The sequence below is a fragment of the Rattus rattus genome, chromosome 14, assembly GCF_011064425.1.
Source record: "Rattus rattus isolate New Zealand chromosome 14, Rrattus_CSIRO_v1, whole genome shotgun sequence".
Classification (NCBI taxonomy): Eukaryota; Metazoa; Chordata; class Mammalia; order Rodentia; family Muridae; genus Rattus; species Rattus rattus.
Genome location: NC_046167.1, coordinates 38,442,679 through 38,456,117, shown reverse-complemented (window position 1 = coordinate 38,456,117; position 13,439 = coordinate 38,442,679). Strand labels below are relative to the sequence as shown.

The 13,439-nt window shown below is 40.1% G+C and overlaps 2 protein-coding genes across 2 annotated transcripts in view; one reads left to right on the top strand and one right to left on the bottom strand.

Moving 5' to 3' along the window:
* Window positions 1–665: 665 nt before the first annotated feature.
* The window catches only part of Sfrp4 (secreted frizzled related protein 4), a 93,230-nt gene continuing 80,456 nt past the window's right edge, over window positions 666–13,439 (bottom strand). Inside the window, exon 6 of the mRNA XM_032885120.1 lies at window positions 666–2,372. Coding sequence (XP_032741011.1) covers window positions 2,316–2,372 — 57 coding nt within the window. The 3' untranslated portion in view covers window positions 666–2,315. The remainder of the gene's footprint in view (window positions 2,373–13,439) is intronic.
* Nme8 (NME/NM23 family member 8) overlaps window positions 5,501–13,439 on the top strand; it is a 62,777-nt gene continuing 54,838 nt past the window's right edge. The window contains exons 1-7 of the mRNA XM_032885116.1: window positions 5,501–5,533; window positions 5,611–5,668; window positions 5,857–5,963; window positions 7,933–8,004; window positions 10,550–10,666; window positions 11,222–11,288; window positions 12,429–12,502. Of these exons, the coding sequence (XP_032741007.1) occupies window positions 5,501–5,533; window positions 5,611–5,668; window positions 5,857–5,963; window positions 7,933–8,004; window positions 10,550–10,666; window positions 11,222–11,288; window positions 12,429–12,502 (528 nt within the window). The remainder of the gene's footprint in view (window positions 5,534–5,610; window positions 5,669–5,856; window positions 5,964–7,932; window positions 8,005–10,549; window positions 10,667–11,221; window positions 11,289–12,428; window positions 12,503–13,439) is intronic.

The following is a 13,439-nucleotide window of genomic DNA, read 5'->3' as shown; positions in this document are numbered from 1 at the left end:
TTCCTCTCTCCCATTCTCTTTTGACACATCCTCTGGTTCCTAGCCAGAGTAGATTTTAAACTGCAGAAATCATCACATTGCCATAATGTTATGTAAGTCTTCACTGGTTTCATTTCTATTAGAGTTTATTCCTGCTCCCTCAAAGGACCTCCTACCTGCTTACAGATGAGGACCCTAATGATCTGGTCCCACCCTGGACCTCCTCCCCACACCTTGCTGCAGCAACCTGAGCAACATACAGATTTCCTGACATGGCAGGGCCTCTCATTGAAGAGACTCAACATTCCTGTTCTCTTCAGGACATTCATTTTCTCTTCAGGGAAATGTGACGTGACTCCTCCCTACCTGCCAGGAGACACTGAAACACCCAATGGCTTCTTTAAAAAGCCTTTGCAAAGCCTCCATTTCCTCAGTATCTATTGCCAACACCTATGCCAGGCTTCACCACACCACATTTAATTTGCATGTTTTGATACTCAATCAGAAATAAGGCAACTGAGACCAAGGGAGACCAAAAAGAAGGAGAAAATGAGTGAGTTGGATTTTGATGATGTTTTGGGTGTGGGCCATTTTTCTTAAGCTGTCCCATCCACGTTTCTTTTATCCTGAGAGAAAGAAACTACTACATTTCAAATCATTTTTATTTGGCTTTCATGTTACAGGCAGAATAGTGGTATTGTGAAACATACAATAATCTCAAATATTTTATATCTTATTTTATATGTGTTAAGGGGAAGGGTATACTGAGCACCAAACTGAATTTTTTCAATTTTAGGTTTGCTGTGCTAGGAATGCATTTTCTTCTACATATGAACTAGTCAGCTTAAGTAGAAAATGTTGATCTTCCAAGTAAAATAACCCATTTCAGTGGCTGAACATACTGAACATGTCTTTCAAACAAAAGCCAACACAACCATTGATAGGAGGGCAGAGGCTCCCTCTGCCTTCTGCTTCCCAAGGGGATGAAAAAGGAGAGAATGTAGAGGGAGCATGACAATATGAACAGATGGAGAAAGTAAACATCATTTCTATTTGAACATTCTTCTGTGGTCAGATGTCGTGTAGTCTGCAAAATTAGAATTGTTTAGACCCCAGTGTGACCAAGAAGGATTGGACATGTGGTGAAGAGACAGTTTAGTGGTCAAGAGCACAGCCACTCTTCCAGAGGACCTGGGTTTGATTTTCAGCACCCACACGGTTGCTAAGAATCATCTGTAGCTCTAGTTCCATGGGATTCTGGCTTCTGAGGGCAGTTCGTGCTTTTGGCGCATAGATATACATGCAGGCAAAACTCCTGTACACATGGGGTTAAAAAAACGTAACTAAAGAGGAAGCACATGACAATAGGAAATAACAATAAGAAAAACAGGAAGTCACAACTGTGGAAGTTGAGTCCGAGGGGAGGCAAGATACAGTGCCCCTCAACTGCATCTCCTCCCAGGTAGAAGTTGACATGTGAGTGAAGACATATCTGGCCCCCACGTGAGTTAAAACAGTAAATCTTTCAAACAAAAATTCTGCTACTTGGGCTATTTTCTTGTCAGTTTGGGGTCTCAGTTCCCACAATTAGAAGATGGGAAGTTCTTTGCATTTGTAAGAACTCAATAGCAAAAATGGCATACATTCAGAATAACTTTTCCCATTATAAAGTGCATTATTTAAGTTAGCAACTCATGTCTTCAAGGGTTGTGGAAAACCTCTTAAAAAACTTAGATTGCATGGGCATAAGAGACAATTGAATGTAGGTGCTTTTCAAGGACACCCAATAAGGGTCACCACTAGCCACTTTGATTGATGGTAAGTTTTTAGAAATTGTGATCACAAAAGTGAACATGTGTTTGGCGATTCCTGCTTAAAGAATATGTGGATGTGGTGCACAGGAGAATGGTGAGCTAAGAGCAATTGAGTGGGATAGAAGAAAGCATTTCTAAATAAACCAGTATATAAAATAATATACACATGGAATGTGTAATATATTGCATAGTTTTGAAGAAAGAAAGTATACAAAAAGTCTCTGCTGCAAAGAGGCTAACCTGAGGTACATACTGAGACTCTCCAGCAAGCAAGCAAACACTGGAGCCATGGGTCTCGGCATCACTGGGTAAGTGAACCGCAGAAGGCCTTTCATCCTCCAACCAATACCATGCATTACAGAGATCTGCAACAGGGTAGGTAGTCAATGCAAAGTCCAGGTGCAGGAACCCAGAGCTCTTTGTGTCTTTGCTGTCCCAGGTTGCAGGCGATCCTCATGTACTTCAGGCAGGAAACTTCAGAGCCCTGGAGGTAGCATGTGGTCAAATATTTTGTGAAATTTCCTACTGGGCAGCTTCTGTTGTGGCCACAGCAGTGCATACTGCCACCTGATGGACATCCTGAAAAGTTGCAATTAAGTATTTCTTAAGTGTGATTTTCAACTGGAATAGACAATAAACAAAATGTTTTTATAAACATGAAAATGTGAAACATTCATATATGGACTTCAGGAAGAATACACTAAGGCGAAAGGATTGAGATTTTGTTGAATGTGTTAAATAGCATTAGCAAACAGAAAATTCTCAAGCTCTTACTGTTTTAGTGTTTTAGGAATTAGGGATCCATGAACCTCCAGGAAACTTTTATTAGAAAATTCCCTTTCAGTTGGCACGATAATTGGTAACCTGATTTTTTTATCACACCAAGATTCAGCCTAGGTTTGATGCTTATGTAGACAGTGGTCTGTTGAGCTAGTGCTCCCTGGCATACTCTCCATGTTTGAAGGCATGCTCTGTCACCAGGTTTTTTTCTCAGGAGGAAACAACCAAAGAAAACAGGAAAGAAGTAAGCACACATGGCCACTCCTTAACAAACTCCTTGATCTAGTCCTTTACGATACGCATCTCACAACCACAGGGCTACGAGAGTCACTGGCACCCATGGAAGGTAAGGCCAGAAGGAGAACGGAGAAGTGGGGCAACACAAAGTAGAATGGGAAGAATCCTTCCACTTCAAACCTGTGCCCTTTCCCCAAAGACAGAAAAAACCCTTTTGAAGAAAATTAAGTTACATCAATTAGTTGTTGTCGTTGTTGTTGCTGTTGTTATTGTTGTTGTTGTTGTTTTTAAAGGCATTCACTGTGATGTTTCTGGAAAGGTCATGGTTGGGGGTGGGGTGTTAAAGTGAGATGGCATTTTGGTATAGAAGAAAAACCAGATAAAGTTTCTCTTCATGAAGTTAAAATGCCTCTGGAAAAAAATTTATGGACAATCAAAACTGGTTGAAGACAATATGAAGATGACCATTTCATAGGTAAGCCTTCCACTGCGAAGACAGGAAGCTCTTCCTCCATGTATACCCCACATTTTAAATCTCTAACTGCCTTCCAGCACGAACACCTTTCAGTATCACCTTCTCTTTCTGCATCATTTATGTTGCTTTTGATTTGTCTCTTTTAGAGTGATATGTTTGATCACACCTGTAATAGCATCATTTTCTGTGTCAGTGTTCACATGCTGCCGGTCTCAAAACAGCTTCCTTGACCCATTACTGAGTAAGCGCTGCAGCTCCAGAAGAAAAATATACTCCTCTAAACACAGGCAGTTACATTTTACTCTAACCACCTTTTGACTTGCTTGGCACGTGGGATGTGGGGAGAAAGTATTGAGAGACTATGTGAGTAAATAGATAACACAATTTTCTAAGGAAATAGTCAATGCTTGGGTAAGGTATGAATTGAGTATACAAAAGTCGTTATCCACAGAACCCTCTTTCTTCTTCCTTCTTATTTAAAAGATCCCCAGCTCCGAAAAAAAGAACCAAAAAAAAAAAAAGTTACCTTGGTAACTCTGGTTCATTACCTGTAGATACTGTTAGCAGTACATAGCACCGCACACACATTGGCGTAGTACTTAGAGATGTGGGATTATCATGTTTGAGTCACTGTTCTCCTGTTGCTGAAAGTATTGGAACAAGCAATGTTGGAATACTTACTCCTTTGACAGTACACACTTTCCGGACTGGGTCCTGGTCCAAAGGAAGCCTCAATGATTGGTAGGGAAACTGCAAACTTGAGATAAAGGCTACATAATAATTGAGTACTGGACCGATGGATCTCGGTCTCCGTGATGATTGCATTGTGCCTTGAAAATTCTTAATCTTGGAACTGAAGAAAGGGTGTGTGTGGGAATCCGAATATCATTTTGGCAGAACTTTTGTAACTCTAAACATTTAAATAGTTAAAATGGCAGTGCTATGGGTCCAGTGCCTAGGTGGGAACGAGGAAGGAGACCATGAGGATGAGACCATCAGAGAACAATAGCGAAGGTGGAGAGTCAGCTCAGCAGGAAGGAAGGACTGTTTCTGCTTCAATTTGAGGGATTTGTACGCATATTGTAAGGCTTGGCTGATCCCCTAGGATTCAAAGCCTAGGAGAGAGACTTCCAGGTGAGCTCGTGAGAAGCCTCCCAGGGAACAGGAAATGCCGAGGTGCACTTGTTTATGTTGTTGATGGGGGCGGGGTAGCGACCCTGAAGCTCAGTAGGAGGCAGTGGAGGGAGGGATCTTGAGGAAGTGGAAACTCTCTTACCCGAGCTAAGCAACAGTAGGGGAGGATTTATAGGCGCCAACTACTCTTGCTTGGGCTTGGTGTCCAGTTCTACCTGCTGCGAGCAGGATTCTCGAGCCTCCACTACAGGGAAGGAAGGGCCAGCCCGGCCTCGAGGGCTGAACGTTGGTGTCTTTGCCTTTCCTTTTCCAGGGGGTGATGCCAGGCATCCCTCATCCCCTCCTTTAACTGGACCTGCTGGGGAAGAAGGCACAGCAGGAACCCTGCCACCTTTAGCCTGAGCCTGACCCAGAACTGGTCCAGGTATTGAACTTCAGGAGTTCATATTATCAAGGGCCGTAGACCCCAGCAAGGGAGCCCATTTGAATTGTCTTTAAAGATCTAGCAGAGAGTGCCCATTTCGCTATGATGTACATTAACTTTGTTGGGATGCAGTCTCAGGAGTTATTCCTGCTTTTACCTTAATGTCTTCTACTATGCATCCTTGATGTTAACACCCATGGAATATTTGTGGTGTGCTCCAGAGAACAGCAGTGATTTTGTTCTAAAAACTCATTAATATTAGAAGTGAGCATATCTAAAAGGCATGTTTACGACCAATTAAAGGTATAGGAAACAACCACACTATTAGCGCACACACACACACACACACACACACACACACACACACACACACACACACACACACACACAGAGAGAGAGAGAGAGAGAGAGAGAGAGAGAGAGAGAGAGAGAGAGAGAGAGAGAGAGAATATGACTTAAGACTGTAACATTCTGGCATTGCGTGCAGTAGTCTGCCTGTGACTTGGACTCCTCTCTAGAGAGTAGTCTGAGCAGGCCAGTATTTTCTAAAGGGAATTAGGCAGTAGTTTAAGGTGTGGTTTGTGTATACAAAGAGAACATTGCTTAATTTCCCCCATGTTTTGTATTTCTTTTCCTGTTCCATGCAGAAGCAGACAAATGGCAAGCAAAAAACGTGAAGTCCAGCTACAGGTGGGTCTGTCCTGCCAGCAGGTCTTCTTCTGGTGCAATGACACTTGCTATATCTCACCATATTTTGCTTTTTGCAGTCAGTCGTCAATAGTCAGAACTTGTGGGATGAGATGTTGCTGAACAAAGGCTTAACAGGTATTGGGGCTTTCTGCTGTCAGTGTTCAGGGTTTGTTTTCAAGCATCTGGGGACACCTTGCAGAATTCAACCCCCTGTCTCAAAGCTGCCTTCCTGCCTTCCTCCCTGGGATCCCTCACCTGGGATGGGAATGTGCCAGCCTCCAGATTCTTTGACTCTGCTTTTGATAAATGTCACCATTTTCCAGTGATTGATGTATACCAAGCCTGGTGTGGACCCTGCAAAGCCGTGCAAGCTTTATTCAGAAAACTAAAAAATGAACTGAATGAAGATGAGCTTCTTCATTTTGTCGTGGTAAGCTTTTCGTTTTTGTTCAATGTGTTTTGTGTGTTTAAAGATCCCCTGTACTTCAAGTATTTTCTTAGCTTAAGGAACCTACCAGTCTTCACTCAACAACATTGGCTTGGCAGTTTTGCTATATACTTAGTTCTACCATGTTTGAGCAGTTGTATGATTTTCATCTAATTCCCATGATGCTGAGATAACTCATCATGACTGAAAACCTCAGAAAAATGTAACGATGGACATATGTCTGTTGATATTGCCTTATAGCATGGCCAAAATATGTCCCTGAGTTAACATTATGGGAGACTGTTTCCTGTTTGTCATGGAGTAGAGTCAGGGCACCCATCTGTGTACAGATATTTCAGACCCCTGGGCACCCATCTATGCACGAATAATTCAAAGTAAGTAATTTTTCTTTCAGCTGTTAGCTATCAAAAGTGACAAGAGATTAAACATCACAGACAAATTCACTTGACTCAATTGTGCTGATTATTCAATCTGTATCCAGGTATAATTAATAGTTCAATCTATATCCAGTTAGAATCGTACTGGCCAGTGTGCCTTTATGCACAAACAGAATACTTGAGATCTAGACCAACTGTAGGAAGGCATTTTCACTTTTAATTAGCTTAAATTTAGAAACTGAAGGCTGCTGACTAGTTCAGCGGGCAAAGGCGCTTGCTGGCAGGTGTGGTGATAAAAGTTGGATCCTTGGGACACAAATGATGGAAGCAAAGAAAGATTTTCTCCTTTTCTTTATGGGTCTGTCTGTCTCTCCCTTCTCAATCTCTTATACCAAGAGGGAAAAATGAATTTACACAAATACATTTTTAAAATTATAAAACTGGTGTTGCTAAATTAAATTATTGTGAAATTTAGGATTTTAGACAATTTGACTATGTGAATCTACTTTTAATTATAGTTCAATTATTGACTAAAAATTATTTATTTAGTATCAATCATGAAAATATGCTTTGAATATTAAAATTCTATAAAATAATAAATTTTAAGATTTACTTTACATTGATACACATTGAACAAATAGAGAATACATTTCTACTAGGTAGATGCAAGCTTGAGCCAACTAGCTGTAAACTGCAGAAACAGATAACTGCTGTGTGCACTTTTACTCTAGGTCTCTAAACTACATAGTGTATGAGGCAGACAGAAAGCCTCCACACATGGGATTTTTTAGGTGTGGGCCTTTCCTGTCTTTTAAGTGACTCTTGCACATTTGTTTCCTAACCTCACCTATCAACTAACCCTCCCGTTCTGCAGAATCATTTGTTTTTCATTTCTTTATATTTTTTAAATTGTGTTCTTGTGTTAGTTTGAATATATATGTATCTCTGTGTATGTCTCTCTCTGTGTGTGTCTATGTCTACCCCCCCTCTCCCTCTCCCCCCGTGTGTGTGTGTTCGTGTGTGTGTGTTCATGTGTGTGAGTATGTGTGTGTATTTGTGTGTATGTGCATACATATTGACTGCAAGTGTCTCAAAAGGACAGAGGTGTTGGAAACCTTGGATCTGGAGTTACATGTAATTGGAAAATCATTGCTTTCCTAACAAAGCAAGTGAGACAGCCCACTCCTGCCTGTAGTACGGTATTGAAAGAGGCATTCTGTCCTGGGTGATGGACAGTGGCATGTCAGGAGGGAGCAACAGACATTTTTTGGATCAAAGACACATGGGCTGGAACAGAGGGGTGATGGCAAGACCAGGCAGTGAGTAAGGTAGAAACAGAGGTGAGTTTGACTTTTTATGAAGGACAACACTGAAAGGTACAGTTGGCTCCAAATAGCACAGGGCTTGAGTCCTTAAGGCATGCTGTTTGATTCTTCATACAACTATCACAAATCCAGAAATGTTGCAGTCCCCACAAAAGTGGTGCATGCTTCTATACCATTTAAACATAGCAAGCAGAATAGTGTGGATATCGCTTTCTCACTGTTGTATAAAATATTTACAATATTCTTCAGGCGGAAGCTGACAGCATTGTGACTCTGCAGCCATTTAGAGATAAATGTGAACCTGTGTTCCTCTTCAGTCTTGTGAGTACAGCATTCATCATCTTATTATCTGATCCATGTGAAGGGACTAGCAGCACTGAAAACTACCACAGGGCCATTTGCTGGTGGTAGTATTTGCACAGTGTTTGGCTTATCTCTATTTGTCTAATAATAAGTTTAATAATTCACCTCCTGGGAGCTTGTTAAGACAACCACACATGGAGCTGATTAGAAAAAAGATAAATAAGAGTGCATTTACCAGCATGAGGGGTCAACCTCACGGGAACTTCAGGAGAGAAGTGGCTCTAAGTGTTCATGGATTTGTGCAAAGGTGTCTGTCTGTCATTCTTTCCATGCATTTTGCTTCCATCTGCACGTTCACAAATGTTCAGAAATAGTGTAGAAAGTTTATTCCTGGAGCTGGGACCTTTGATTTCTACCTCGGCTGGAGGAGCCATTTGTTTTTCTTCTTTACACTTGCCTGTGCTTTGCCTATATTTTGTAATAGGTGCACAACTGTAATAAGTCAGGAAACAGCATAGTAAAACTTAGTTTTTAAAACCAGTCTAAAGTTAGGTACTCAGCCATGTGTTAGCCATGTGAAACTTCAATGGAAGCAATATACCACTCGGTAACCCTTCTGCTTCAGGCTACTTACCTTTCCGTAGTAGAAATAATTATTAATAGCATCTCTTGTGTATAAGCTCTCGATCCTTTTAGTACACTTGCAACTATTTAAAAAAATGAATTGAGTTAATTGAGTAAAGAAATTATCATGTCCTTGCAGGATGTTTAATATATACAGTTTGATATATAGAATTTTCACCTTTTGAAGAAATGTGGTCTGCTTTGAGAGTAACAGTTTGATGCCACCTAGTGCACAGGTAATTTAAGGAAACAGTATAAGGAACGACACAAAAGAGAAGTGACTAGTTCGGAACCTGCCTGCAACCTGAAAGTGGTGGGTTTAGGGTTGTTGTTGTTGTTGTTCTTGTTGTTGTTGTTGTTATTTTGTTTTTATGGTTTTGTTTTTCAGATTTTGTCAGATTCCTGAGTAAAATAGCTCTCTCTCTCTCTCTCTCTCTCTCTCTCTCTTCTTATCATTCATAGTTTAGTTGCTTTCTTTTCCTTCATTACTTAGAATCCGTTACATTTGATTACTTGTCCTTCTCTCCCACTTATCTTCAAGTGAATCCTGCTCAAAACCTCATAGTTCTGCATGTGGTGTAAAGTCTGATTTTCAAACCCAAGTTCTCCTGTTCCCATTGGGAATTCAGATACCCTACTCTGCCCCAGCTTGTGAATTCTTTATTCTCCTTTCCATTGAAGATCTTTCCTTCCAACATACCTCCATCTACCAAGCCCCATGTTCATGCCTCAGACATTTCCCTGAACAAACCACATTGATGACCACCTATGGAAGAATACTATTTCCTAACTCAAAGCTGCCCTTCAGCGGATATCCCACTTACTTGAACCCTTACATACCCTCCTTTTTTATTAGTCAGCTTCTCTAGTTGACAAAAACTTCATTCTAGCAAGTGTCAGTGGGAGCAGCTCTTCTCAAGAGGATTATCAGGCTGGTATAGAACTGAGAATGCTTAGACCTACAATGAATTGTAGACAGAATCTTCTCTTGCTCCCAAAGTTTCCAATTCCCCATATGGTCTAGATTTCTCTGTTAAGAATACACATTCTGGGTTCAGACCCAGTTTCCCAGAGTGTTTCTTCACTAACCCTGTCTCTTTGAGGTCCTTCACCCTTGCATTCAGTTACCCTTCTGCATAGTATATTTTCTTTTATAAATTTCTCCTTCTTGTATCTTCCATATCTTAAGTAAAAAACATTTACTGATATAGAGTAATACTTCAGCTGATTAGACACAGTCTTGTAGAGATTCTGCATGTTCTAAACCTCTCTGAACTGTTGACTCTTAACTGTAGTTGTTATGCCATGTGTCTTTGTGGGTCTTTGGGTTTTTTATTTGTTATTTAATAGGGTTAGACACAGACTTCTCATTTCATGCCACCAGGCCTGGTTCATGTTCATGCAGTGATGTTTTGTACATACAAGGTGAAAGACAGATAAAAAGGATGTGGCATCCACCTTAGTTTTCATTGTCAGGCTGAGACAACATAGTCATCTAACAGGAGAGTCTTAATTGAGGAATTACCTAAATCAGATTGGACTGTGGACATATTTGTGGAAGATCATTCAAGCAAATTAATTTCCTGTTGGGAATCCCTCACATTTAAAGCAACGATGAATGAGGCAGGCACTACTGATTGGTGGTAACAGGTGACCACTCCTGTAGGGTGGTAATGTCATGTAGGTGATGGGGTGTAGTCAAACCTGGGGTGCAAGGAGATGGAGACACACCCATGACCTATATAGAGGATAAAATGAGGAACTCTAATTGCTGATACTAGTGCTCAGGTTTCCCACCAGCACTATTTTCAAATGGCTGATTACAGTAGCTGAAAAAACTGGTGGGAGTTGGAAGCAAGGAGAGGCAACTTAGTTCGAAGTAAATGATGATTATTGACTTACTATGAAAATGAAACTTTGTTTATATTTCCTCTTGTAGAATGGTAAAATTATTGCAAAGATTCAGGGTGCAAATGCACCACTTATCAATAGAAAAGTCATTGCATTGGTAGATGAAGAGAAGAAAATTGTAGCAGGTGAAATGGCTCGTCCTCAGGTAATATTCTTGGTGAATGGCTATTACAATATGTTAAATCTTTTATGTTTTCCTAAGGTATTTTCCCTAGCTATATGTGTTCAGCCATTTTGTGTCACTGTGGTAAAATACCAAAACTAGTTGGCTGTTAAGGAAGAGCGTGTTTTGACTAGTAGTGGCATTCCATTGTCATTCATTTCTGTTGCTTTAGGATTGTAGCAGGATAGCACACCATGGAAAGCAGTTCATAGTAGACTGAGTTGCTTAACTTCTGGGGGCCAAGAAGTGAAAAAGAAAGAGGAGAGCAAGAGATCCTTCAAAGACGTGTCCCAAATGAACTATGTTGTTCCAATTAGGCTTTACTTTAAAATTTTTGCCAATCTCCCTGTAGCATCACGGATGGGGACTTCAGCCTATTACATAAGTTATAGCACTCTATATAACTAGCAAGGTGCTGGCATACATGGTGTCAATGTAAAATAAAGGGGTCTTTGTGTTCTACTAGAAACAAAACTCCTAGGCACTGTTCCACTATTACACTAAAGTAATTGTTTTATTTTCATTTCTCTTTCACAGTACGTTGAAATTCCACTAGTAGACTCATTGGACGAAGAATATGGGGAAGTGCACTATGAAAGTAATGGTAAGTAACAGTGTAATGGAGTCCAGCTACTGTTTCTGCACATGTTCCCTCACTACACTACCATAGCAACAAAGAGCTGCTTTATCAAGTTAGTCAGCATAGAGCGGTCCCAACTCACAATGGCTTATACATTGCAAGACATGGGACCTTTTTGGTTTCTCTTGCCTCGTTTTCTGGTTAAAGACCCTTACCCAGGAAAATGTACTCTTACCTCCTGCAACTGATCTGGGCAGTCAATTTCTAGTTCACTTTTCACCTCCTAGCTTTGTTAAAATAATTTCTCCTTTGAATTCAATAGTTTGAACTCAATTGAAAATTCCATGCCTTTACCGGGTTTTCTATGTGTTTGTGTGTATATTGATTCAACTGTGTGCACGTATTCATGTGCTTGTATTATATTCATGAGCACATACACACTCTTGAGTGTATATGTTTATTTCCTGAGGGGCAGTCAAGGAAGAGTTACTTACACCCTGTGGTCTGATGTGACGGTGTTAACTGTCAGTTTGACAGAATCTAGAATCACCCAGGGCAGAAGTGTCTGTGGATGTCTGTGCAGGGTTCCCTGGATCAGGTTATCTGAGGTGGGAGGATCACTTGGAGGTAATGCCTGTTGAACCCCGAAGTACATAAAAGGGGACCAATAGCTGAGCAGCAGTGTTGATTCCTCACACCCTGCTTCTCAACTGTAGCATGGTAAGACAACATGCCACCTTGATTTCCCCACCATGGGAGCTGGTTTTCTTGATATGAGAGCCAAGATAAACCCTTTTTGCTGAAAGTTGCTCCTGTCAGGTATTTTATCACAGTAACAGGAGAGGTAATTGAAACACCCTATACAAGAAGTCTGTGGTGAGAGAGCAGTTCTTATCCAGTAGCTCTGTTGGTTTGTCATCTGTATTTGTACAGTGCATATCTGAAGCTTCAGTCATTGTTAACACTGAGTAGTAGGAACCACGGGTATAATTCTAATGTGTGAGAATTATTTAAAAACTATATGCCTATATATTTATATTTTATCTCCTTAAAAACCCAGACATTATCAATTCCTATTTCTATGGCCACACCTCTCATTATCCTGTGTCTGAACCAAAACAACAACAATAATAATAATAATACAATTTTTGGATTTTCTCTTAGTGGAAGTTTACAATATGGCAGTTATCAACCCTGATGCTGTACTCATGAGAAAAAATGTGGAAATTAAGGAAAAAGTAAGTAATACTTACCGAAAGTGGTTTAGTTACAAAATAGTAAGATAAGAGATAAACTCTCTAAAGGAGTTTAATTATTCTGACTTACAAATATTCTATCTATTCATGTGTCCTCCTTGAATTAATTGCTTTACCACCACCATCCCACAGAATTTACCAGTATTTTAGATGCTGTGTGGAATTGTTATAAATGTTCTTTTGGTTTAGCAATTAGTGATACAATATTGTCGTAAACACACAGTAACTTGCTTTTGTTGTGTACATGGCACTTTTCAATACATGGTAGTTTAAAAACTCATTCAGTTCTTTCTTTGAGACCCAAAGCACACACATGTGCACGCACACACACACACACACACACACACACACACACACAATGTATAATATGCATTATATAGAGATAACTATAAGATATAATTTGTGACTACTTTCTTTTTTTTCATCTTTATTAAATTGGGTATTTCTTATTTACATTTCAAATGTTATTCCCTTTCCCAGTTTCCATGCCAACAGGTGACTACTTTCTATTTTCAGTATTTCTATTTGATATCTTAAAGTGTATATTGTACTGATATTATTTCTACTGTTTTGTTGTGTTTTATTTCTATGTATTTTCTTTTTGTAATAACACAATAATGCATTGCAGAGCTTTTGTGGATCCCACCAGCAGATCAATAAGACAAGGAGACTTCTATATAGTTTGACATTTTAGGCCTTTCACTGGGGCAGACTCTCAGCTAGCTTATCTAGATTTATTTTCGCTTTTCTACCATGTGGCTGGCCCTTTACTTCTCTGAGCTATTCTAGTCTCCATTCCCTTCTGTATCTTCTTCAAATCTCTTGTGTCTTCTTACTTTCCCCCATGTCATTCTCTCTGCCCAGAAGTTCTGCCCCCCTATTTCCTGCTCAAGCTCTTTCCTGTCTGCTCCTTATTACA